Here is a 26,670-nt window from a genome sequence, read left to right as displayed (position 1 = left end):
CTTATTTATTCTTTCCAAAAGCCTTACCTTGCTTCTGCAAATTCCAAACCAATTCCATTTCTGTGGAGGCAAAAAAGAGAAGACCGTTGTTATTATGCAGATTGATGCTGCCATTAGAGACAATTCCAAATACACTTTCACTTTTCCCGAGTGCGGCACAACATCAAGGCTTTCAGACAAAGCTGAACCCATCCAGCCCAGCCCCAACTCAGCCCACAGGTTTGCAGGAATTTGATGTGAATGATCTGGGAATAAAAGGCAGAGACGGCTGTAACATGGTCTTAAGTGTCAGATGGCCAAACTGAGCATCAGAAATGTCATCTCCGTTCTCCTGTCCTACACATCGCAAACTCTGGGCTTCACTACTCTGACTCCAATGCAACTTCACACATTACAGCCTCACAAGTAGCTTGGAGAGATGATTTTTGTGAGACCAGAACTCATGGACAAAGCAGGTTTCTCATGGTGCACAGCATGCATCTGCCGAAGCACACCGTGCAGAGATCGCTCCGCAGACATTGCTGCAAAACTGCTGCCAACACAGCACCTGAGAACAAGGTGTGATGCTCGAGACACCCAGCTCCCTGCCTGGCTGGCAGTTCTTTCCCTAATTTACCTTTATACACACTCGTGGGCTAAAGACAAACCAACCCTCCCCAATTCTTGCGGAGAGAGCACATGTTCTTGTTTACCTAAGAAGCAACAGTAAAGTTAAATGTTCTTTTCATTCACATTAAGAATCAGAAGGTTCTTGCCTTCAAAATGATTCTCCCCCTCTACTGCACTCTGGGGAGAATCCCCCCATGCAGTCCTACGACAGGTTGGATGGGGCTTGGAGCAACCTGGTCTAGTGGTAGGTGTCCCTGGTGGTTGGAACTGGATGAGCTATAAGGTCCCTTCCAACACAAACCATCCTGTGATTCTATGATTCACTTTATGAAAATATTCTAAATTAAGTCACATCTTCAGAGACCTATTTGAAATAACTACATTTAGCCACTCTCAAGCTGGAATTTTGTGAGCTGGAATATTTATGAAGACACTAACAGGACCCTGCACCCAAGTTTAAGACACATAATTACAGAAAAGGAGCATTTAGTAGGAACACAACCTGCAAGAACAATCTTTTAAGTCCTCCCTTCTGCCAGAAAGGAGGGTGACAGGACCTTGGCAGGGGTTGGGAACAGGGAACAGCAATGGATTATTGAGCTACATGGTATGTGCAGTAAAACACAAACCAAGGCAGTAAGTAAACTAAGCAGCATGGGAAAAGAAGAAGAAAAACCCTACAAAAGTCACGGCCTCAGCACGATGTGTGCCGAGTGTCACCTCCATCAATCACTTCCATGTTTGCATCCCTTCTCCAACCCTTCATCTGTTCTTTGTCCTCTACTATCTCAAGCTCCCTGGGGCAGGAAATTGCATGCAAATAAATATTGCCAGCCCTCTCTGCACAATTAAATCTTTTGTAAGGAAGCCCCTGACAAAATTTTACGAGCTCTGTTATTACTGTGTCAGGGTAACAACAGCCAGACTTTGCACTTCCATCGGGGGAACCCCAAGTACTTTGGGAATAGCAACCAGCCTCTACCACCCCCAGGGATGGATGTAAGCAACCTAGCAAGGGACTCCCTCCCTCATCTGCCAGATGCAAATTCCCCAGAAGTAAAATGAACCAGCTACTAAAATTACCTCCAGCAGAGCTCGTTTTCCATTCAGTGATGTTAGATGCATCATTTCCTAACAACTAAAGGACATCACCTATTTTAAGAGCTTTCCCCAAAGGCAGGGGACAGAAAACTACTCTCAAGTTGTTGGTTCCTCCACATTAGAGCAATGTTTAAGCATCAAACACAAGGCAGAGGCTGAAGCGCTGCTCGCTGCTGTATCTCCAGGCAAAAGACCATGCTTTCTTTTGCACTTCTATTTGGCATTAACACCATAAGAACATCAACTGCTTCCATTAAGATGCGCCTGACAATCAGACAGTGAGATACTATCAAAACCACACCAAAAATCTTAAATTGTCAAAATTCTGTTTTAAAGAAAGCCCTAACAAATCAACACCCAAACTCCCCAACCCTTTCAGGCTTCAATCTTCCTTCTTCAGAAAGAGAGGTAGAAGAGAGGGTGTTGTAAATTGTCCTGTAAATCACAAACACCCAGACACATTGGCAGGCAGATGCTCAGCCTGACAAAGCTACAAACCCAAAGCCCATCAGCAAACTGGATGTGATATTGACTGCTACTGAGTATTGTGTCAAGTAGAAGAGCATGGTCCTCCTCTCTACCTGGCCAGCAGCGCATGGATACAGGACAAGTTCAGCACATTCACCAACACAAACAACTTCACAGAGGATAAAAACATTCAGTCTTTGGCTAATTGCAACACAGAACCAGGAGAAAAAGATTCTCCTTCAATCTTAAGATGAAATTTTGTGATTTATTCTGCTTTACTTGGCAATACATTAGAGTGAGTTTTCCTCCTGGTTGTGGACTGGTTGCAGGCTGTGGTCACCTACGACCGTAGCATGGTGCTGTGGCAAGTGCCAGGACCACTGTAGCAGTGGTTGGACAGACCACCCAGCAGAGCCACTGCTGCACAGCGGCTGCCTCCAGCTAACCACAGCAGCAAGCACAGGGATGCAGGGTGGAAGAAAAGGCAGCACCCAGGAGCTGGCCATGCAAGAGGCCCAAGCTTGCTCCCAGCCATCCTTCCTTGGGCTCAAGGAGCTCTTTTCTTGAACCCACTTTCCCTGGATAAAGCTTCCACAGTAAGTCTGAGCAAGGAGTCTTTACATTGTGGTTGTCCCATCCCTGCCAGTGCTCAAGGCCAGGTTGGACACAGGGGCTTGGAGCAACCTGCTCTAGTGGAAGGTGTCCCTGCCCGCGGCAGGGGCTTGGAGCCAGATGAGCTTTAAGGTCCTTTACAACCCAAACCAGCCTGTGAATTGCTCACCACTGCATGGGAAAAGGGGTGTCCTCACCATGAGTCTGAGTCCACCTCTCAGATACTGACCCAAAACCTAGCACTGCTGCTTTCCAAAGCAGGAGGTGGTCAAGACCTGACTAACAGAGGCCACCATTCCCAAATCAGGACACGTGGCTGGGGAAGTGGCTTGCTTCCTTCCCAGCAGACTCCAACCCAGCTGGAGAAAACGCCATCAACAAGGCCTTGCACAACCCAGCACCAAAGCCAGGCCCGCTCCAGCCAGGGGCAGAACTAGGTCACCTCCTGCGCCCCTTCCAACCTCATGTTTTCCAGGATGTTTTTACTGTTGGCCAACCTCTCCACAGCCCTCTGGGATCATGGTTTGCTGAGGAGCTGCCTGCAGCAGACAGCCCCAGCCACATCCACCCAAAGAGCTCCAAGGAGAGGAACCACTTTTTCTAGGGACTATCACCAGAACAAAGGGTCAGTGGAGGAAGGCTTTGATGTCAGGAACAGACTAAAGGTGAATTGTGCTGAGATTCCTCATAGGTCAATAAACTTTATAGCTGGACTGGTACATAACCTTGGAGACGAAAGAAAGAAGTCTCTCTGCAATAACTTGTTAAGACAGGCACTTTTACACACATTTACCTTGCTAGAGAGGCTGCCCCTGCAAACAGAAGGGTCTGCACAATGCCACTGTGCTAGTTCTTTGTTCTTATAAATCTAACATATAAACTGAGAACTGTCCCTAAAATGAAGTGCTAGAAAACATCTAATAAAGAGAGACCATCCTCATCTGGTTTTTCTGCTTTTATCTACAGGACATAATGAATAAGTTATGAGATTGCCCCTGAAACAAAGCAAAGACCAGAAGTACAATGCTGCGGAGACTTATCGCTGTACTGAATACACTGCACTCATCCTGACACTGGAAAAAGCAGGGACTGAAGGAGAATTCAATCATCTTTTGTGCCACAGCTCAAGCCTCACAAGCAATAGACTGAGCTCTAACCCCTTCCCACCAAGGGGGATGGCAAGCCAAGGCGCTTTTTCCCCCTCCCCTCTCCTGATGTAAAGGATGGGAATTGCTGAACTCACAGCTCTGCTATTTCTTCTGACCCAGTTCACCATTCCGGTGCATGCCACTCCTGGCTGGCCCACGCTGCCTTGCTCCATTTTCCATGCTGCTCTTCTGCTCCTTCACGCGAGCAGAGATGCTGGCGTGACCGAGATGGAACAAAGCAGCAGCACAGGCAGAAACTTGGGGGCAAGACAGAAGAGGAACACACTGCAGTTTCCTCTCCTCCACCTCCATGGTCTTTGCTACCGTGCAGCTCAACTGCAGATCTTATTTGCTTTTTAGGTAAGGATAAGCAAACTACTGAGCTTCCCATTTACACAGTGGGAAGTGAGTGCCACGTAGAGCTTGGTGTAAGTGACAGCGTGGCCTGGAAGACTGCAACTGTCCAAATATGATGAAATCCTGCAATGTGTTGGTAATTACTCTGATAAGAAATAGTTCATCCAGCTGTGTTAAGAGGAGAACTACAGCAGTAAGGAGATACTGATTTCAATAGCAGTAAAGCTGCTGAGATACAACCAGTGAGCCCACCAGCACTCAACTAGATCAGATCTACCTTGCTAATCAGGTATGTCACCTGTGAGTGTTTCAAGGCACCAGCACAAACACCGAGTGGCACGTGCTGTCAATGAAGGCAGCCACACTGAAGGATCGTGTTTTACAGTCAAGCAGATCAGATGAACAGGGTAGTCCTGCCCTTTAAAAAGGAAAAAAAGCAAGGCACGAGGAAAACACATGAAAAGCACCCGAGAGAAGAACAGGAAAGTGAATCACAATCTAAATCTCCCCTCTGTCAGTTTAAAGCCATTCCCCCCTTGTCTTATCCCTACATGCCCTTGTAAAAAGGGCCTCTCCAGATTTCTTGTCGGCCCCTTTAGGTATTGGAAGGAAGCTGTGAAGCAATTACAATCTATAATGCCCCTTGCAATCACTGGGTAACCACGCACAGGAAAGCCTGCTTTGCTGGAACAAAGCTACTGAGCAAACCAGAGGCTTTCCCAGGGCTTAGGTGCAGTCCAAGAGGAAGATCCACAAAACCTGATCACAGCTTCAGACACAAAGGGGCACAAAAAACGGGGGCAAGCTTGTGACAGACAGGTCAAGGTATTGCAATCACACACACTACAGCCCATTCCTCACTGCAACACCCAGAGCTTCATCCTTGCATTGAACGACTGCACACAAGGAGCTCAGGGCAGAGAACACACCAGGACGCCACCAGTGCTCCATGCTCACCCCTGTCCTTGCCCTGCAATCGTTTCTCTTTGTGTCCATAACCCCAGAAGCAGGGCAGATCTGACGATCAAACTATCAAGACTTTGCTCAAAAGCAAACAGATCGATCTGAAAAGGGAGAAGTTCACTCTCCTCTCGAAATCAAAAGCAAACAATCTGAGGATCCAACTGCCCGGGACACTCTTAACACTGGCCCAGGCAAACCCACAGGGAAGAGGGGAAGGCAGCTTGTGAAAAAATAAGCAAGTGAAATCCTTCCTTTCCTATTGCAGAGGATCTGGCTGGCCAGGAGTAGGACTTCAGGAAAACAGCCCAAGATAAACGGAGGGAATGGTGTGGGAATTAACCACTGCACTGCTGCCCTGTGAACACCCCAGCAGCAGCGTTTTCTGGACGTTTTGCAGGACTCTGGCTGCAGAGTCACCACAATGAAGAGGGGACAGCATTTCTCATCTGCACGGGGCAGAGGAAGGCACCATTCCTCCCCCTACCCCTTAACCCAACCCACCCCAACAGACCTGAACACACCTCTGGACCTGGACTACCTCCTGCTTTGTACACCAGCAACAGCATCTGAAGATTAAGACAAGCTCAAGCAGTTTGGAGCACCCCTATCAGCACGTTAATGACAGCACTGATTAGAAACATCCATCATGTTTTACCCCCAAATAACACCTTGAAGCTGGCACAGACACAGCAATGAATGGGCACAGAGGAGGGGTGGGGTTGCTTCCCCAAGGCATCACAAGGGTGCTTTGCTCCGGGTGCTCAGAGCAAGAGCATTCACATGCAGAAGGATGGAAAGAGCAGAAAAAGAGTAGTTTAAAGAGTGCTTTAGGTGTCCATTCTTGCCACTGAATGTAATTAACGCCTGTGTTTAGAAGAACTAAACACAGCCAGACTTTGAAGTTAACACCTCCTTAAGAGAGGACATGGGAAGGGAGTGTTCTTTATTTTCCTGTTGTTACCATTGTTTTACTGGGGTCTGTCTTTCACACTGCTAGTGAGAAAGGGAGAGCTGATGAGTCTCTGCAGCTGTACAGAGCTGCTTTTCTACAAGAAAGCTAACAAAAGGTTGACAAAACCAAAGAGAAACGAACTTAAATATTGGGAAAATTTGCAAACTTAAGGAAAGGATTGCCTAGGACTATGCTATGCTTCCTGGTACCCCCATTTTCTGATGGGAAACTGGGATTTAGGCTGCGGGCAGTCACAAGAAATGAGAACAGAAAGCTTGCTTTAATACTGGAACAGACTGAGTACCGAGTAAAAACCCAGATAAAAATCAATTGATGAATGCTGTTCTCAAGAATGCTAGAGCTTAAAACGTTAACATCATGAGTGAGATGACCTGGAAAAAACACATTTGGAGTTATTATTTTTAAGTGACTGGGCTTGCTATTACTAAAAGAAGGCATCTAAGTGTCTGTATGCTACACAAAGGGTTTGTGAATAGGTAATTTAAGACCTTTGCAGTAGGTGAAAACACAGCAAATTTGCCAATACCAACCAAATACCAGCCCCTCTGCAGAGGGGAGCAAGACATTATCCACGTATGTATGTGGAACAGTAAGCAAGAAATGGGTGATCACCTTTTTCCCTTCAGGATAAGGGAGATGGATGCAGGGAGAGGGAAGGGGGTGAATGAAAAACAGGAACTGCCCCTGTGTTGTCAAGACTGTGCCAAAAGGGAACTCGCAACCAGGCTCCTGTTAACACCAACCCAGGACCAAAAGCCAAGAACTGCCACAAGACCTCATCGCTGCTGAGGCTGAAGCCGAAAGCAAGCCAGGCAGCCACAGGCTTCCTTCCCTTCATTCCCAGTTTAAGGCATCTGTATCGTGTTTGGGTCATTTCAGCCTCAAAAAAACAAACCAGGGGGAAAAAAAAGAAAAAGAAGCTGGACTACAAAGGACTCCATGAAAGCAATAAAATCATCTGAAAGATTTGGCTTACAAAGAGAATTCAATCTGCACCTTCCAGAAGAGTTGATAAGCAAAGATCTGTCTTGCTGTTGCTACAATATTCCAGAAGGGCAGGAGAAAAGAGTGTGTGTGGGGTTTGCTCAGAAAATTAAAATAAATCACACCATGAAAAGCTGTAGGAATAATTTGTCTTCCTTCAAAGCTGTGATTTCATGGCCTGATCTGCCCAGGGGAGAAGCTGCAACACTTTGGTGGTAGAGGTGTGAGCACAGACTATGAAGCCTTTCCAGTGACAGAATATCACCTGGTAAAGCTGGAACAGAGCAGGAGAACCTACACATTTAACTCCTTCCAATGCTGGAAGCTTTAGGAAGACCTGCTCCTTCCATGGGAATTAAAACGTAAACCACACCAGCTAAGTATCATCCCTACCAACACCACTTACGCTTGTCCACAGCAACAGGGAAGCAAGTACCTCTGAACATTAAACACCTGTCTGAATAACTTCTCCAAGCCATTATTGCTGTTAGAGATGTGCAAGCAAAAAGCTCATTTTCAAAACAATCAGAACTGCTGTAAGGAATAGATCACGTTAGAATATTGCATTTAAAATAATAACATAAAAAAAAAAGAAGAGAAAATGCCCTTAGGCAGCAAGTTAAGCCATTACCTTTAGTGTGATACATAATAGCAGCCCTCAGGTCAAAAGAACCCCAGCTATCTTTCCTTTCTAGGCCTCTCTGGTACCTCTGTTCTTTGGCGGAGGCTAGCAAATTGTTCGTAGGAGAGGCCAGAGGATTCTCTATTTCATAGTCTTTTGAAAGAAACACTAAAGCACCTTGGCTACCGGTGTCTGCCTTTTGTAGGTCACCTGTGTGATGCGACTCCAAAGCTAAGACACCACCCTCAACAGCAGTCCCAGGCTTAAGAATAGCACTAAGAATTTGAGGGCTAGTCCGTTTATCCAGCTCATAAGCCTTAGGAAACACAGGTTGTTCAGTTCCTGAGGGAATGATTTCAGCACACTGTGAAACCAAAGTGGCAGGATATTCCCCTTGAAATGTCACTTCCATTAACTGATTATCCGCAGATTTCCCCACACCAGTTTCAGGTCCAGCGCTGGGCTCGTTGATGAAAGACAAACCCCACTGATTCTGGAAGATATCTCCCAGGTTCTGCTGATTGGTCTGCGATGGGAAACTGACTTGGGTTGTACCCAGAAGCACAGTTTGCATATTTGAAGGGTAGATAAAAAGGCTAGATTTCTTTTGTTCGAGAGCTGCTGAAGGTGTACTCATGTCCTGGGGTCCTGACTCGGAGGAGGTGGATGGTACAGTACTAGCAGCAGTCGAGAGCAGTGGCTGGGTCCCTGGGGAATACACACTTCCATCTGTCCCTGCCAGAATGGGCCCATTCGAGAAGCTAGCAGAAGTTACAGATTTCATAGCAGACATGGGGACTTGAGACAGTCGACTTGATGTTTGGGCCTGAGTTTCCCCGGCAGATGATGAAGATGACGAAGACGATGTGGATGGGGTTTGAGCCGCTTTGTTGAGGTTCTCTTTAACTTTACTTGCATAACTTATTTTGGGTACGATTTTAGCACTGCTATTGTCCACTGGAAAAACTGGGGGTGGTTTAAATAAGGTCCATGAGTCCTCTTTAGATGTAGCTGACGATGCGTGCTTCCCTTTGGGCCGGTCATCAAACTTCTTGCTGCTAATCCCAGGTTTGGCATCCGAGTTTTTTCGCTGTACATCCCCAAGCCCAGGCTTTCCCCGTCCTGCTCCACCAGCTCCAGCCTCGTACTTCCAAACTGGCTTAGTATTTTCAATTCGGTTCCCCTTTTGTTCACTATAATCAGGCTTGAAACTCTCAAGTTCCTGTTTTAAGGTTGGTGCACTGACCTCCTGTTGCATTATTTTGTCCTGAACTAGATTCAAGTTCTCACAACCCTTGGCACTGTTGCGCCTGCCTTTCCGCTTCTTAGGCGTAGTATATCCACTCTCAGAGCCACTTCCATCGTTATCGGCTCCTTTCCCTACGTAGCCATTGGTGATGTAGCTGGAGTTATTGGTTACCACACCGTTTGGAATAGACATTCCCTCTGGCTTGTCTGAAGATTGGCTTTCTCTAAGTTTGTTCTCGTAGGACTTCTCATTCTTTTTGTCCATGCTATTTTTCTGAATGAAGTTCTTGGGTTTGATTCCAGCTTTCCCCAAAGCACTCGCCTTCACGGTCTGCTTTGGGGCCACGTTAGTGTCTACGAGCTGCTGGCTGCCATTGGGTACCCTGGATCCTGGGGTGGTGGTTTCATCAGAGCACAGGCCCTTTAATGACACTTCTCTTTCTCCTGCGTTACCATTTAGCTCTCCATAGCCTAGAAGGAAGCCAAAAACAACAAAAGGCAAGAATTAGAAAGTGAAATGTTAAACTTCTGATGGCAGAAAGCTGTAATCAGCCCCAAGTATATCCAGTTTCCTCAAGCAGACATTTTAAAATAGGAAAACATTTAGTTTCCCATGTACAAAAGCAAATGCTTCTTTGCTGGAAACCACAGCACGAAGGGTTAAGCAGAAAGTACCAGCAGCCACTGACTCATACGTACAACAGGGTGACCTATAGATGACAAAATAAAGCAAAGGACTGTACAGATACTAGATAAGGAAAATGGACTGCACTGAAGACCACTGGCAAGCTGGAGAGCTATTTCATCAGCTACTGTTTCCAGGTCACGCAGAGGAAAAAAAAGTAATTCCCAGGATGCCTCAAAACAGAGGGATCTGCTGCCTTTGCTGCGAGATTTGTTGAGGTTCAGAATCCATACAGTGAACCAGAGCCAACTCCTATCACCTCCATCAGCTCCCAGGCCTGCAACACCAGCAGCCCTCCTTCCCACCCTCCTCCCAGATGCCATCTACAGTAAAGAGGGAAGTAAACACCCTAAGAAAAACTAAAAAAGCAGCTTTCCAAGAGGACATGTGCAAGTCCAGTTGGAAGGAGGAGGGAAGAAAGGGTGCCAGCATCCCCTCACTTCAAGACAGCAACCAACACCTCCCTACATGTGCTCTTTAACATCGAGAAGGTGATAAAAGTAGGAAGAACCACATCCCTGCAATCAGCCTTCACCACTACCAGCGATTGGTCTCCTGCCCACCATGAAACTTGTCCCTGGAACACCCGCTCCTAAGCTTGAGACCTAAGAAATAAGCACTTGCTGAGGGCTCCAACTCATCAAACCATGAGATTATGCTGTACACTCAGCTTTCCTTCCTCCTTCTGCAGCTCATTTCCAGGCCTTATGGTTCTGAAGTGAATCTTGAGTGTGTAATTCAAGCAGCTGGAAGCTCAGAACAGTCCAGAACCACCTCAGCTTCCTCCCTTTTTTGTTTTCTTTGTAAAACCTCTGGCCAGAGACCTTTTGCTTTTGAAGACTTTGGCTACAATGGCCCAAGAGAAGCCTTGAAACCCCACCAGGAGATGGGAAGAGGACTCTGTACCCAGCTCAACAAACCCGCTCCAGCTGCGGACGGAGCAGAGGGACCCGCTCCTCCAGGGAAGAGCGATATCCTCACTCCTCCTCTGACTCATCCATCCTCCTTCCCGAGGGTGGGAAGCCTGACATCTCGTGCAACAACTGACCCACCTAAGGCTTCGTGTGCAGCCACGGTGGCACCAAATCAGTCCCCCAAGAATGAGAGCAGGCGAAATTCCAGCTTGAAAAAGAACATTTTTGTTGTTGCCAATGTTGTTGAAATTAACTGCTATACTAGAAATCATTGTTATCCTCACATCCTGGAGCCTCAGATGTCTGGCAGATGTAACTGCTCAAGTTCTGGGTAAGTCGGGAACAGAAGAATCCTTGTAGGAATCTTTACAGAAATTCCACAACTTGAGTTTGCTGAGAGGGATCAAAAAGGATTTTACTACACGCAAGTATCTGTAATCACCACAACTTCCACTATTACTTTCCAATGGGCTGTTAAGAACATTAACCATGAATACTTCATCCTGGAGAAAACTGATGGGATGGGATTAAGTCAAAGACTTAAAAAAAAAAAAAAAAAAATCAAGTATTTGAGAGGAAGCCTTTCTCAAGAGCAACACGTTACGGCTGACCTTGTATGACTCAAAGACTTCTGACACCACTTGTTAACGAAACAAAACAATAAGAGTGGTCATAAGACCACTGCAGATGAGGAGCGAAAGAATAAAATGAAGAACAAAATCCATTTCAGTAAGTCAGTGTGTCAGCAGTTTCTAGTTCCAATTTTCAAGTATTCACAACTCAGCTGCCTGAGTTTTTCTCTCCCAATCAACGTTTGGCACAGCTGGCTCTGGCCTGGGCACAGAGGGGCAGCGACCAAACGTTTAGGGGAGGAAAACTAAAGAAAAGGGATGTCGGAAGGAGCAGGTGAGCGGTATTTGGCAGCCTCACGGCTGGTTTCATAGGTGGAAAGGGAGGGGTGTCAGAGCAAGCGCGCATTAGAACCCCGGGCACACTGCAAACAGCGAAATGACTGCTCAACTTATTTTTGCTCGGGAACTTATTTTAGCGCTGGCCGGGGCCGGTCCCTCCCTACCCCCGCTCCCGAGGCTGCGTGCGTGGCTCCGGCCCCGCCAGCCCCGCTCCCGACGCCGGCCAGGGCCCTTCCGTCGTTATGTAAATGAAAATCTCAAGGAAAACCACGGAATTCATACATTTATACGGCATTTTAGGTGCTGCCGCAATCACACTCTTGCTCTGACCCCCCCCCGGGCCCCCACAAACGGGATTATTTTCCAGGACGCAGCAGCCGGGCAGCGCCCCAGGGTGAGGTGGGGGCTCGGGAGCAGCGCTCCCCCGCTCTGCGGTGCCGCTTCGCCGGCTCCGCACAGCCCCTTTCCCGGCTCGGCCCGAACCCCGGGGAGGAGGCGGCCGAGACCCCCCCGGTGCAGGCCCCTCCACCTCCTCTGAGCCATTGATCGATTCTCCGCGGCGCCTCCTCGCCCCCCCCGCCGCCCCCCGGCCCGGCCCTGCCATGGGCAGCGCTCCCGGTGCGGCGAGGCCCGGCCCCACGTGCCCGGCGGGCCCCGCGGCTCCCGCAGCCGCGCCGGCCCCAACATGGCGGACAGGAAGCTGCCCCAGCGCGGCGGAGAAGCTTCCAGCCGGGCCGGGGGAGGAGGCGGCGGCGGAGGAGGAGGAAGGCCCCGCCGCCGCCGCCCCGCGAAGGTCACAGGCCCCGTCCCGCCGCCCTGCCCCGGACCTGTTCTCCGCTTGGCCGCCTCTTGGTGCTGCGGGCCGCCGTGCTTGTGCTCGTGTCGGAGCGGCGGCTTGGGCTGGGCTCGGCCGTCGGGCGGCGGCAGGTAAGCGCTCTGCGGGTGGTGGTGGTGGTGGCCGCAGTAGTAGTAATGGTGGTGATGATGGTGGTGGGGCTGCTCCTCCATGGGGGGCGGCTGGCGGGGCCGGGCCAGGCCGGGCTGGGCGCTCGCTGCTGGGCCGTGCGGCTCCGGCGCTGGGACGCGGCGGACTGGCAGCGCCCGCCCTGCAATCAGCGAGCCGCGCCGCCGCGACCGCCCCCTGCCCCGCCCCGGCCGCCGGAGAGGAGAGGCGAGGCGGGGAGAGGAGAGGATATGAGAGCCGGCCCGGCCACCGCGGCACGGCCCCACCAGCCGACCCCTCCCCAGGTGAGGCCGCGGGGCATGGGGCCGCGGCCGCTTCGCCCCGCTCCCCCCCTGCAAGCGCCGGAGCCCCGCCGCCTTCCCCGCTGAGTTATAGGCCTCGGAGCCTGGCGAGCGGCTCCCCCGCGGAACCGGGGCGGTGCACGCACAGCCCGGCTCCGCAGCCTCGCCCCCCGCGGGAGGAGGACGGCTCGGGGTGCAGCAGAGCCCGTAAACGAGCGGGCAATCCCGAGCAGGGGCTGCAGCAGGGCGGGTTAGCGGACCCGCGTCCGCAGGGCTGCGGCGGAGGGGAGGCGGTCAGCGGGAGCGCCGCGTTAACAGCCGCAGTCACGGAGAACGCGGGAGCAGCAGCGCGCTGGGAACGCCGCCGGGTTCCCGCTCTGCTCCGGGGCTCCGCCCGCAGAGCGGCCGGGACGGAGCCCAGCACCGCTCCAGCGAGGGCCAGGCAGCTCCACACACCCCGCTGCTCGCTTCTGAGAGAAGCACTGGATATCCGGACTGATGCTTAACAAAGTCCCAATCGTGTTGTTGGAAAGCCGGGGAGGGGAAGGGAGAAACAACTTGAAGCTTGTCAAAATTTGCCACAGATTCGCACCACTGCAAACCTCTGCTAATCCCCACTGGAGCGTGTCCTGCGGGGTGTTTGCAGCCAAGTGACCTCAACTCTTGCCTCTACTCTGTGTTGCTCTACTGGAGGAAAAGGCCAGGAAGGCTTTCCCCTCCACTTGCCTTTCCCCATTCCCTCGCAGACATGGGGATTCTCCATGGACAGCAAGGGGTTTGATTTGGACACAGAGCAGCAAGAACTGAGGCAGGAGTTAGGAGGCTAGGAAAAGGGCAGCAAGAGGGACGAGGAAACCTGGGATTGACACAGGCTGGAGCCAGAGTCCTGCTCAGTTATTCACTACTCCAGTGGGGTTTCTTACCTGCAGATACTCAGAGCGTGCACTACAACAAATAGGGAGCACAAGTGAGAAAACGGGATCATGGAATTAAAGACTCTTATAATTAATATGCACAAAACCTAAAAACAGGCTGCACAGACAAAAATAGTATTTGCTCACATCTCAGGGCTTGCACTTGCAGCTTTAACATCCTACTATATATTTGAAGTATTAATATATAGTAAACAAAGTTCCTGTGTGCAGAAAGCTCCGTGAGGCCTCAGCTCTGCACAAAGGACAATCCTCGCCCTGAGATTTTACAGTTCCCAGTTTCATTTCACCAGAACATAGTTGAAAGCGTATGCCTCAAGCACAGCTCCCCACTCCGCCCTCCTCTTTCATATCCAGGAGGTAAAACCCTTCCTTTACCAGAAATACCAACTTCTACATTAATATAGAGGATTTTTTCACGGTTCGAGGTGTTTGCAATCCTTGCCAAGCCAGCCCCACAGTTTGCATTTCGTTCAGCACAAAGAAAAGTGATTCCAAACACTGGGAAACCGTTTAAGCACACACCTCTGAACTTTGGGCTCTACCCGTGCTCTCAGGAATAACGGTCCTTTCAAAGGCTGACTCAGAGTGACCTCACGCTGCTTAGGAGACAAGTCTTAAAATGAGGAGTCAGGCTTTAATCACGCTTGACATTTTATTGGTGGCTTGGAAGAATTTATTTTTAATATAAGGAACTGGCTTGAAGACACAAACTTCAAAAGATTCTGCAGAAGGCAAACAGCGATGGTGGGCAGATCAGCTCTGTACACACATGTACAGCAGAAGTATTCTAAGTACAGAGTCCAGAGGAGGCCCTGGAGCTGCTGCGAGGGCTGGAGCAGCTCTGCTCTGGAGCCCGGCTGAGAGAGCTGGGCTGGGGCAGCCTGGAGAAGAGAAGGCTCCTGAAGGGGAGACCTTAGAGCAGCTCCAGTGCCTAAAGGGGCTCCAGGAAACCTGGAGAGGGGCTTTGGACAAGGGCCTGTAGGGACAGGACAAGGGGAATGGCTTTAACCTGCCAGAAGGGAGACTGAGATGAGCTCTGAGGCAGAAGCTCTTCCCTGTGAGGGTGCTGAGGCGCTGGCACAGGGTGCCCAGAGAAGCTGTGGCTGCCCCATCCCTGGCAGTGTTCAAGGCCAGGCTGGACACAGGGGCTTGGAGCAACCTGCTGTAGTGGAAGGTGTCCCTGCCCATGGCAGGGGGGTGGAGCTGGATGAGCTTTAAGGTCCTTTCCAGCCCAAACCCATCTCTGATCCTATTTTGTTGCTTACAAGTGTCACGTCGTCAGCATAACCTAAATCTTGCAAAACACATTTAAAAATCCAAACTAATGCAGCTCAGGGCCCGTCCCCTCCAGTAACAGACCTGGCACACAGAGCACGGCACCATGACACAGCTCACGTGGCTATGACGGGGAAACACTGCTGTGTTCAATGCAGGGATGCGTTTCAAGGGTACTACAAGTTCCAGCATGCAGTGCTGATGGGCTGGTGTCTCCTACATGCCATGCTGGGACATGTAGTCTTGTGAAGCTCAGTGTCACATTAATCCCATCGTTGGCACAACGTCACCCCAGTTACACTGTGCATTAATATTCAATAGTTGTTTAGGATGTGTTCTCAGTGGAGATGGGAAAGCAGTGATTTCCATGCGTCCTCATCCGCAGCAGTTCTCCTTGCTGCTCTTTGAGTTTGCAAGCCAGGGTCTCAGGCAAAGGGAAGAGGTAATTTTCCTTGGAATTCCACACCCACTGCCAAGTATTCCCAGATCCAGGCACAAAGTTGGGCACAGCCAGCATAATTGCTCAGTCGTTTAGTCAAAGTCTTAGTTTATAAAGCTTTGAAGTAAATGGCTTTTCAGAGAACCTGCCACTTAAAGCTGCAAAATGAAGGCAGCAAAGAATGAATCAACTGCTACAGGAACCATGAGAAAGTTTTCCTGGAGAGCCTGACCCGAGATGAGCTTTGAATTCACAGGAAAATGCAGTTAAACTGAGAAGCTAATCTAGTGATTTTCTAAGAACAAATAATTTCCTTTCACAGGCAATCCTCTTTTAAGACATTTCATTTCCATTAAGTGTGTTCAGGTAAGTTCAAACCAAAGCTATAAAATTCATCCATGAAAAGAAAAATGCTGTCTGCGTAATAGTTCTTGTGTCTGTCTCCTGTTTAAAACTCCAAAGTGGAAAACATCCAATTACCATATTTATAGTTATTGGGAAGGACCCTTAGACAAAGCGTGGCATTTATTTACATTTTTTTGCCATAGGGTTTTTATAGCAAGGGTTCAGACTTGCAAAATTCTCTATATCCCAACACATCCAACCTAACAACGCACTCAAGCAGATGTTTAGTTCCGAGTATGTTTATAACCATATTATTCAAAACCTTGATACATTTAGCCCCTGAAATCTAATGTATTTCAGTGTGAGGCAGCCTTGATTTACCAGCTGCCATTCAGATGTTGGAGGAAGATGCAGGTCTCAGAAGCAGTTTAGTCAAGATGGATGACAGGGTGACAGTGCTCCCTGCAGCCTCCTGCTTGACCAGGGTACAGCTCACAACCAGCCTTTGCAGTTACCTTCAGGTAAGGTGGAGCCTCTCCTTGGCTCTATTTTTGTACTTGCTGTGTACATTATTTATAGGTTCAAAGCTGGTCTCTTGAAAGACTTCTCTCTCTCTCGACAGCTGGAGAGTAGACTTTGGGTTAGAGGTCTTAAAAAGCAGCGCAAAAAAAGGATTTAACCCCTAACTGAATTGTAGGAATGGGTACCACACACACTTACCTTTCCCATCCCTAACAATTTAAGCATTTCCACCTAACGGCACATGCTGAATTAAGATGTGTTTTTCCTCCTGAAACTTAACTTCCAAATGCCACAAGCACACTATGTTAATCCTTCATTCACTCTCCAGAAAATTAAGGCAGCCCAGCACCAAAAGTAACCATAGGGCATAATTTTGTGAGGCAGCAAAACTGACGTAATGGCTAGCTGCTCCTGAAAGGGAAGGTCATCTCTGCCTCTGCCTGCCTCTGCCCTGCCCTCGCAGCAGCACTGGTGCTTCTCTGAGCCTGCTTAAGAGATGAAAGTAGGAGACAATTCTTCAGATGGAAAAGTGCACATTTTAATGCTGGTTAAGCTTCCTGAGGAGCCAGACAAGTATTAATACCCTTAAAAATGGGCTGTCACAACAGCAGCTCAGGAGTTGCCTTCTGCAGCTGAGGGATGAGCCCTTCTGGGAATTGGGCAGTGGAGACACAGCTGGGGCTGCAGCCACTTAAACCATCTAATGTTATTTTGCTCCTATTTGTGAGTCAGTCCTCTCGAGTGCCCAAAGAGGGATGACGTGATCACCCTTCAAAGTGTTTTGAGTGAGCTGTAACAGAATGGCTGTAAGCAGTGGGACCTCCTTCTGGTGGCTACATCCATTTAATAGGACTAGATCTGAGGAACATCCCTGTTGTAAACACACTGAAGTGTTCACTCAGGCAGGAGTAACATTTGCTGCCCACATCTGCATGAAAAATTGTTTACTAGAGTGCAATCATAAACTGGAGGCAGCTTCTTGGATACATATAAGAAACAGCACTGGAGGCAGGCAGCAGGTTGGCCTCAGCCAAGTCTCTTGTTACTAGTCTGGGATTTCAAAGAATCCTGGCTCTGGGCTTTCAGACAGTTCTGGATCTCCTCCTGCTTTCTTGGATCATCACAGGGACCACAGAGAAATCCACACAAACACCTTCCAGGGTGCTCTTGCAAGAACTGCCCTGCTTTTGGGGCCTGACACACAGGCAGCCCTGCCTGACTTACATGGGGGATTGTATCAGTAGCTGCTCACAGTAGACTTTGGCCTCTGGAAGACAAATGAGAAAAAGCTCAATCCACAAATCCCAAGCATTTTTTATCTTGTTATACAACACACGAGTCACAAGGTCGCTGGTCACATTTCATTCTCATTCCATTTGGATACCAAGCAGTTATTAGTTTGAAAGAGGGTTGGGGTATTTTTAGTCATTATTTTTAACATAAGCATTGGGTATGTCTGCATCTGGCACATGGGGAGTTCAATATGTGTTTGGACCAGGGGTCTCCAACCTACCAATGGCCAGCACTAGAAGAACACTGTCTCTGGAAGGGTTATTATTAGAGTAATTACTACAGTTGCTGTTTCATTTTGTGACATAGGGCAATGATTCTTGACTACAAGATTAGGGATTGAGAAGAGCCCTTGTCTGGGGGAAAATTAAAGAGACTGGAACCATTCACTTCTGAGGGGGTGAATCAAGAAGTCCACAGTGAAGGTATTACAGAATGCATAGCCTTTAGATAGCAGTTTGGGAACTTTTGTTCACCTTATCTCAAAACATAGGAACACAAGAACATGAAGGGGAAAGGGGGAAGGTAAATTAAAGGATAAGCAACCACCTTTTAATGCTTTGCATAAAAAAATGTAATTCACTGATATGCAACATTGTGAAGAGCAAAGTGTTATGTATTCTCAAAGAATGGGCATAATTCAGCTAAAAGTAAATATTTGACATCTAAAATAGAAGTTTTGAATGGATTATTTTCTATCATTCCTCAGGGCACAAGTGAATGTCTATGTTTTAGGATTTAAGAAGCTATTTGTGAGGCATCCAGCACCTGGAGAGCTCAAATAGAAGTGGGGGGCAGAATTTACTCATAATAAACCCATCTGCTCCAAAGAAATCATGAGCTGAATATAAACAGAGAGCTGATGGTGGGAAAGAGAACAAGGCACCAGAGACCAGTGAAGACAAGGCAAGCACTGGCCACTTTGTAGCAGATGCCTGTTAACATCTGGATTCCACAGAGGGGTTCTTACATCCTCAACTTAATGGATCTAGGCTCCAATTTCTAAAATCCAGGTATTTTAGTTACTAAGTGACAACACTGCAGAAGACAAAGGCTAACTCTCACCTCATCTTTATCTTGGAATCTGGTCCATAGCTTTTGTGCTCCCACGCAGTTTCTTTACTTCACTGCTTACCTACTCATGAGGAGGCATTACAGGACAAAGGCTTTTGTTCACAGCAAAGGGGTTGTGGAACAGCTCTTCTGGCACAGCTCCCCAGGTGGGGATACAGTTCATATAGGCAAAAGAACTCACGAAACCATCTCCTTAAAAGGCAAACTACACCATCAGAATAAATCATCTCTACATCTTTGCTTTTTGCAGGCCATCATTGCTGCAGGGGTAAGTCTGGGATTTTCACATTCCGACCTGCATAACTATTCTGGCAGGACTAGTAGTTCCTTGACCAGGAAGACAAGATGCACCAGAGGAAACAAACAAACAGAAGTAGAAAAAAGAAAAGCTTGTTTTGTTTTCTTAAAGTGTGGAAGGTGTTTTCTTAACAGCTTCTTTTTTTGTACATATTGAAAGAGAAGAATGAACTAATGAGCCATGAGCTTGGCTCTGTTAATGATGAGAAGGGAACCATGTCCACAAGTCACCTCTGGGGTGGAGAAGAGCAGCTGAGTAGCAGTACACAGCAACACCTACAAAAGAATTTATTTACTACACGTATGGAACAAGATTATTATCTCCTAATATAGGAGATAATATAGGAACTGTAGAGAAACATAAGTAAAATCTAAAGACATAAACAACTCATCTAGAACCCAACCAGAATTCTAGATACAAGACCCCCTGCTCTGCTGGAAGGTAGCCCAGCAAGTCAGACACCAAGTCTAATTTATAATATTCATTCTTCAGTATCCTCTTTACACTGCAATAGACCTCATGGCAGCCCCAGGAAAGGATATGAGTCAATCCTTGACTAACTGGCTCTGATTCATTAAGGAACCAACATATATAAAATCACTCAAGATAAAAAAAAATGCTAAGGTTTGCCTGGCTGATAATTTATCTAATGGCTGCTAAGATTGGAGTAATGGGAGAGAGATGAGAGGGAACAGCACTACATTGCTATGGAAACCAGAATTTTCAAAATAAATACCTTTGCAGAACTGAGGTTGCAGATCTAAAATAATCCATCCTGGTTTTGATGTGCCCTCCCTTTGCCACAACGAGCCAGACAGGCTGACCAGCCAGGGTCAGATAAAAAGCTTGTATGTGGGGATATAAGATGGCCCGTGGCTCATGTTCCTTATCCCAGTGCAGGATGGGCTCTGGATACAAACCTCAGTGTTTGGTCTGTTACCTGTACAGTTTGGGGAGCTCTCCTGCCATGCAGCCAGTCTGGTCAGGCCAAAGCAAAATGAATCCGTAACCACTTGAGGTGGGAAGTGTTACCTTTATCCCACTCTATTGATAATCCCAAATATTTCCAGAGTCCCTTTTTTATTAAATGAACTAAGACAACACAATATATACAGCTTTATGACGTTCTAATCCCTTTATACTAGGGGAAATTCCTTACACACTAGGAAATTCCTTACACTGCAAATGGCTCCACTGCAGTTACTGTTAAGGGTATCTCAGTCCTTTGCTCCCTGTTAGTCCCATTTTTGAAAGACAGTTGGTAACTTCCCCACTTGTGCCTGGGCAAAGGGTTTCTCATTTTAGGCACACACGTACCTCCACACCCCACCTACCCAGTACCAGCTCACTGATTGCTGCTGTAAACAAGTCCAGGCTCTAGGAATGCTGACTCACAGTGCTAAGGCTATGGGAAATATTTAGAGTTGCTAAAGAAGTGGAGCTCAGCAGGTTTCCTGCCCTTCCTCCTTATCTGTGAGCCCCTTGCCATGACAGGCTGTAATGAAGGACCTTGCTTCCTGAGAGGAGGCAAAGAGTAGGTACTTACTTCCTAAAGATAGCCCAGATTCCTCTGAATTCCCAGTTGCTTGCTAGTAGTTGCAGGCAGGGGAAGAAAACCCCCAGTGCTTACAACCACAGGGTTACAGATGTGCAGAGATTAATGGCTCCGGGGTAGGCTCTCTTGCCTAACGCAGCATTACTCACTTCAGTGCACTTCCTGGGATGTACTCAAATTCCTTTAAAACCCCTCAGTACCTGCTGTGGAAGGCTATTCTTTCCCTATAGACTTCCCTGAACCGGATTTAGCTCCGATTCCTGCCTTCAGCAGAGCTGAGTCAGTGCAGACAGGCAAATCACTGTTTGCTTTGGGAGGGTTTGCCACCAATCGAGACACGAGCACTGGGTGCAAATTATGATTTGCTGTGGGCATGCCAGCACAGGCGAGGAGAGGGACCTGTGCTCAGGGTGAGCTGCAGGGACATGGAGCAGTGCGGGGAGATGGGTGCTATCTAGATGGGAGCCAGTCTGGGTGCATTCTGCCTGTGTTAGCACACTGCTGCGCCCAAACTAATCGGCTCTGGATTTTAGCCAAAGGACAAGCTGAGTGCCTACCAGCCCATTTTCCCCACTGGGAAGTGACCTGCTGCAAAAAGCTAAGCATTTGGGGAAAGAACAGTTTTATACCCACACAATTCACGTGACAAATAACCCCACAAAGCCAACGAGGGAGCCTCTATGACTGGCTGGGATGGGCAGGTTGCTGAGCCTCAGCCTTCTCCTCCTCCTCCTGTTACCTGCGCAGCTCATTTGCAAAGAGGCAGAGGTTGATGAGTTACATTTGCAAGCTGAGCAGGGCAGACCAGGGAGCAACTCTCATGGAGGGGAAGGAACAGGCTGTGGCCGGAGCTGTATTGCAGTGCTCAGAAATGACTGTGCTAAATGGTCATGGTACTGGTATTGAGCTGATTTTACCTATAACCTGACCACAGTCTGCAGTCAGTGTGGCCTGTAGCTTCAAAATGCACCAGAAGCACACAACTAGGGAAGCAGAGCGTCCTTTTTTATTGGCAACTGACTTTCAGCTTAGCTGTGCACCAAAGGAAATCCTCAGCGAGCTGATATTGTGCATAATTCTCTCTAGGCTTGACAATTTGGAGATGCATTTGGCTGAAATCTCCCTCTTTCAAGGCAATAGGAGCCATTTTGCTTAGATGGAAGCTGAGGCTGGTCCTACAAGGCGCTCACACTAGTTTAAGAGAACAGTAACTGTCGTGCTTTTGCCCTATTTATAGCACTTAAAGCCAACCTGAGGTCCTGTCAGTCCTTCGTCTCAGCTAACTGCTGTTACAGTGAAGCTGGCTCAGTGTGAGGATGGCCCTATACAAAGAATAGATCAGATCATAAATACAGAACAGCTGCTTAAGCAGAATGCAAGGAAAAGAAGCACCGATGTTGCTGGGCAGAGAAAGCACTGCAAGAGCTCAGAGATAGCCTCCTTTCTCCAAAGGCACATGCGCACTGCAATCATTCAGTCACATTTCTCTCAAGCTTCCTGGTAGCAGCATCAGCAAGTGTGTTCTGTCACATCTGACTGGCTGGAGGACTCTGTCCTCATCTGACAGCAATGACCTGGCCTCAATTTTTCACTATTTTGTCACCTCCTTCCTCTCTTTCAGCACCATAAAAATCAGTGGGCATGAAACCTGCAGCGCAAAGGCAATTCTCGCTAGCACAGCCTGCTGCAGCACTTACCTCAGCACGCAGGCGGCTGCAGGCATGGCAAACCCCTCCTAACCTACATTAGATTCCCATAACGTTTCAGATCAGGCACTTCACTTCCAAACTTGGCTCAGATTTATCTCCATGGCCAGACTTAGGATGCACAACAGACACTTAAAAATCTGAGGATCATGGTGAGAAGCTTTGGTAAATTGTAATGCTTTATAACAACAGACACTTCAACCCCATAAGAGCCCAAAACCAGACACTGAACCCCCCCTAGAATGAAGGCCATCCAGATTTCTCCACATACCAACTGCACTGTAAAACATCAACTCTCTGGTTGAATAGCTACAACAAAACACACTTGACATTGCCATGGCCATGGCCTCCAATCTGCTCCTGGCCAGAGGTGATGTCATGGGCTGTGCTCACTGTCTGGAAACGAGGAGCAAGGAACATGCTGCTGGTGGCTGCTCAGTCCAGTGACACATCCTGACACAGGCCACAATGAGACCCAAATGGGCAGTTAATGCCTCTTAAACATCATGGCAATAAAACCCCAGAGAGAAGCTGTCTGTGCACACTAACTTGGTCAGTGGCAAAGGATCTGCCTAGGCCTTTCATGCTTTTGTCCATCTCTTGCTGTACCTCCTTAGTCCTTCCCCACCCCTTACCACCTCTCTCTCCTCAAGGCTGCTTAGATAATTAGACTGCTGCTGTTTCTCCTTTGTTTGCCCAGTTCTACCTGCACGGAACAGCAGCAAAAGTGCTCTCCCATTGATGTCACCACTACCTTTAAGAAAAAAAGCTGACCTGTAAGCTATTTTTAGCCATGTTGTAAAGTTGTGGAGCTATTTTGGTCACATCTCTGTACTGGAAGCTGCAAGATGCTGACAGGCTCCGTGTTTGCCTTGGGAACAGGGGCTTTAACTGTGAATGAGAACGTCTTGTGACTTCATACCAAGGCTTCTCTGCCCTTCCTGTGCTGTAGGACTCTTTACACCAAGACTCGATTCCTCATCAGTTTAGAAGAGCAACACATCCTCCTGAATTCTGCCGGACCCCAGAGGCTCTGTAAGCCCTTTGCACTGCTGTCCTTTAACCTGCACTGCTTCTAGGTCTGCAGAAGGTGCTGCTTATTCTGTGGGCTCCCTCACTCCCATTTACCTCACTCCCTAGGAGGGGAAAGGTGCAATTATGAATCCACAAAGACACTGGACAAGATTTTATCCATCTTCCTTTGTAATAAACATTAGGCCAGTGCCTGCTGACAAGTTGGGTGCATGTAACCCTGTGGAGGTAGAAGGAAGAGCAGAAAGGAACCATTTGCATAGCAACATGTTGTTCTGCATACAGACTACTGCCTGGGAGCTCTGGGGTACATCCAGGGCATCAGGCAGAAGGTGCCTGGTCTAGACAATTGTTTTCTCTAGAGTGCCTGAGGGTTGGTTGCCAAGTTTGCTGGGGCTATGTAGCAGGTGCAAAGCACAGGCAGAGCAGAAGGCAAAGCAACTGGATTTAACAGAATTAAGCCCATAGATACAAAAGGAAGTTTGAAGGATATGAAATATGAAGTAGATGAGAGAAAGGAAAATACTGCAACTGCTGTGTTTAGGACAGGGGTGGATGAGTCAGATCTATAAGGGAGGAACAAGGGAGTAACTGTGTATGCAAGTTTTTTAACAGTTGTCAGCCTGAGAAAACTCCTCTCAGGACTACTCTTTGTAGTATTTCCTCTTAGAAATACTGCTGTCTTCAGCTATAGTGCACATCTTCCCAAGACACTTCAGACAGTGAGTAGTACTAACAGTCGTGCACCTATCTTGTTTGGGACAAGCCCCTCACGCAGCAAGAGGAACCAGAATTTCATCAAGCCAAAGCCTATCTCATGTATTCCACCCCCCTCCACTTTCCTCTAAAGGTTCTTTTTCCAGAGTTCTCACACCAAAACCTACATCCTGCTCCTAAGGTGAGCCACTCCTTACTCCGCTGACGCAACTTGCGCCTGTTTTTGTGAGTCAGCACAACCCACGTATCTCCTCCAAGCAGGACCAGCACCTGCTATAACAGGATGGACCATCCCAGGCAAACACTGGCAACCTGTTGCAAACAAAGAGTTGATTTACAGAGCATCACTGTATTTCACTGGGTATTTCAGCGGAAGGAGCTGTTTTATCTCATCTATCTCATCTGATCCCAGGCAAGCATTAATCTGAGTTATATACATCGCAATCCTCACGCCAATGAAATCAGCTGACCATTAACTAATATTTTATGACATGGAAATTAAAACTAGCTTAGGAAGAATGTAACTTTTTAGTCAATAGGTGGAAATGGCATGGACTGAAGAGTATTGTTTAATATGTTATTTTAGCAGGACAGAATGGAAGTGCTGCAGTCCAGCTCAGACACAGAGCAGTGTCTGCAGCAATGTGTCAAGACCTGTTGGGTCAAGAAGCTCAACGAAGTGTTCTGTGTTTCAGCTTCCCCAAGAGAAGCCCAGCGGCCAAACATTCCATAGTGCAGACATTTTGGTGAGATGAAATAACATAGCAACATGTTGCATTCTTTCCCTGCCCAGCCCTGTTTTGGGGTGCTGGGGAAGCAGGGTAACAAACACATCTGACAGAAGGGACACAAAACCCATCAGCTCCTGCATGGTAAACCCATGCTCCTGCTAGCAAAGCTTTGCCAGTGGGAGGAGTTAACTACTTCTACCTTTCATCACCTTCCAGATACTTAGATTTCATCCATTTCCCCCAATTTATCTTACTGTGAGAGCATGACTGGAATCATTACTTGTCTCCAGCAATTATTTAATGAAAACATCCTATCGCCATCTCCACAATGCAGAGATTTTACCAGTAAACGTAAAGAAAATGCGTTTTTAAATATGCCTACACCTGCTCTATTTTCTGGTTGGAAACACCAGCCGTACAGCAACAAATCACAGGCAGCTCACCCCATAGACGTAGTCAGAGGTCGCCAACCAATTGTGTGGATCCAGGGAAGTGCACATCATACGCGTTCGCTGACAACTGCAATTGTTCCGAGCCTCCTCTAGGGAGTGCAGTCGTAAAGGGAGAAACGAAAACTGCAGCACACATGCCAGCTGGTAATCAGTGACTCAGGATATTCAGGCCGTCACAAATGGTGTCTGTCCATTTCCAGCTGAATACAGGGAGCAGCAAGGAGGGTTGAGGTTGATGTAAGAGCAGGATTCTACTAAAACCCGAGGTATGCTTTAGCACGTGAAAGAAAAGACTGCCAAGATACTAAAAATCAAGATGTAAATCAAGCAATAGGATTTCAAATACTGGATCAGTCAGTTAACCCAACATACCCACAGCTGACTGCAGCACGGACAGCACTGCTACGGAACTTCCATCTCTTGCCCACCAGTATATCATGCTGCATATCCATCAGATCATCCAGGCAAGGCCTGCTCGGTCTCAAAACATCATTCAGGCCTTGGCCTCTGTGCAAAGAACAGCAGAGACACATTCATTTCTAGAACTAGCCGTATTTTGTGCACGTCTTTGTACTAGAAACTGAGCAGAGCCATCAACTTACTTCACCCCACATTCACAAAACAGCAAAGCAGATAGTATCTGGCTGATCTTCCTGGTGAGGAATCATGGATGAAAGGCGTAGGGTGGACTATTTCCTCCTTACAAATCACAGGTATGCCTCGACTCTGTAATTTCTGTGCCTTCCTTAATGAAGGACCAGAACATGAAATGAATCTGCTCAGAACAGGATCTTTACCCCCTAAAATAAAATCCATGTTCCAAGTCTTCAGAAAACCCTACAGATGATCCCTTAGTGTCACCAGGACAACACACCTTTAAAGCACGGTGTCTTTCTGGCCCACCATACCAGACACTCTTTACTTTTCTAGTTAAGTGCTACATAAGAAGCTGCTGTCACAGCGATTAGGAGATTGCATAGTGATCCACTGAAGTAGAGATCTTCTGCAAGGTTCTTGCTCTCTCACAGGGTGCCAGGCTCTGGCTTGCTCACTGGAGCCAGAGAGGAGCAGCAGCTTTGAGGACAGTGGGTTTGGGAAGCCAAGAGGCAGCAACCCATTGCTGCTTATGGATAAAACTGCCAGGCTGGCACAGACAACTTACAGGAATGTCTCTCCCAGTTTTTTGTAGATGATTTCTGTATCCCAAAGACAGCAACCAGACCAGTGGCCAGGGATTTCACTATCAGCCTGGCCTTCAAGTGGCAGCAGGTACCTGCAGGCCGATGCTGGTCTTGTGCTTATAGAGGCTAAAAGTTCCCTCTGTAGCAGGCGAGAGTGTGTCTGTTACTGGATGTGGGTTCTGCAATGAAAATGCCAGCAGCTTGCTCAGTTTAGGCTGAACAGCATTGCTAGTATCTGCTAGTATGTAACAGCGCATGGGAAGGGGGTAGAGGCACTG

The 26,670-nt window shown here is 48.0% G+C and overlaps 1 protein-coding gene across 3 annotated transcripts in view; it reads right to left on the bottom strand.

The window, feature by feature from the left end:
- NUFIP2 (nuclear FMR1 interacting protein 2) overlaps positions 1–26,670 on the bottom strand; it is a 42,194-nt gene that overhangs the window by 9,278 nt on the left and 6,246 nt on the right. For 2 of the 3 annotated variants that reach the window (XM_032919701.1, XM_032919702.1), the window contains 2 exons: positions 7,847–9,556; positions 28–60 (listed from right to left, as the gene is read on the bottom strand). In XM_032919701.1, the coding sequence (XP_032775592.1) occupies positions 28–60; positions 7,847–9,350 (1,537 nt within the window). In that variant the 5' untranslated portion in view covers positions 9,351–9,556. Of the gene's footprint in view, positions 1–27; positions 61–7,846; positions 9,557–12,422; positions 12,717–26,670 lie in introns of those variants that run through there. The other variant, XM_030472380.1, reaches the window with a different exon arrangement.

The sequence above is a fragment of the Strigops habroptila genome (assembly GCF_004027225.2).
Source record: "Strigops habroptila isolate Jane chromosome 13 unlocalized genomic scaffold, bStrHab1.2.pri S16, whole genome shotgun sequence".
Classification (NCBI taxonomy): Eukaryota; Metazoa; Chordata; class Aves; order Psittaciformes; family Psittacidae; genus Strigops; species Strigops habroptila.
This window is presented reverse-complemented; position numbering and strand designations above follow the sequence as displayed.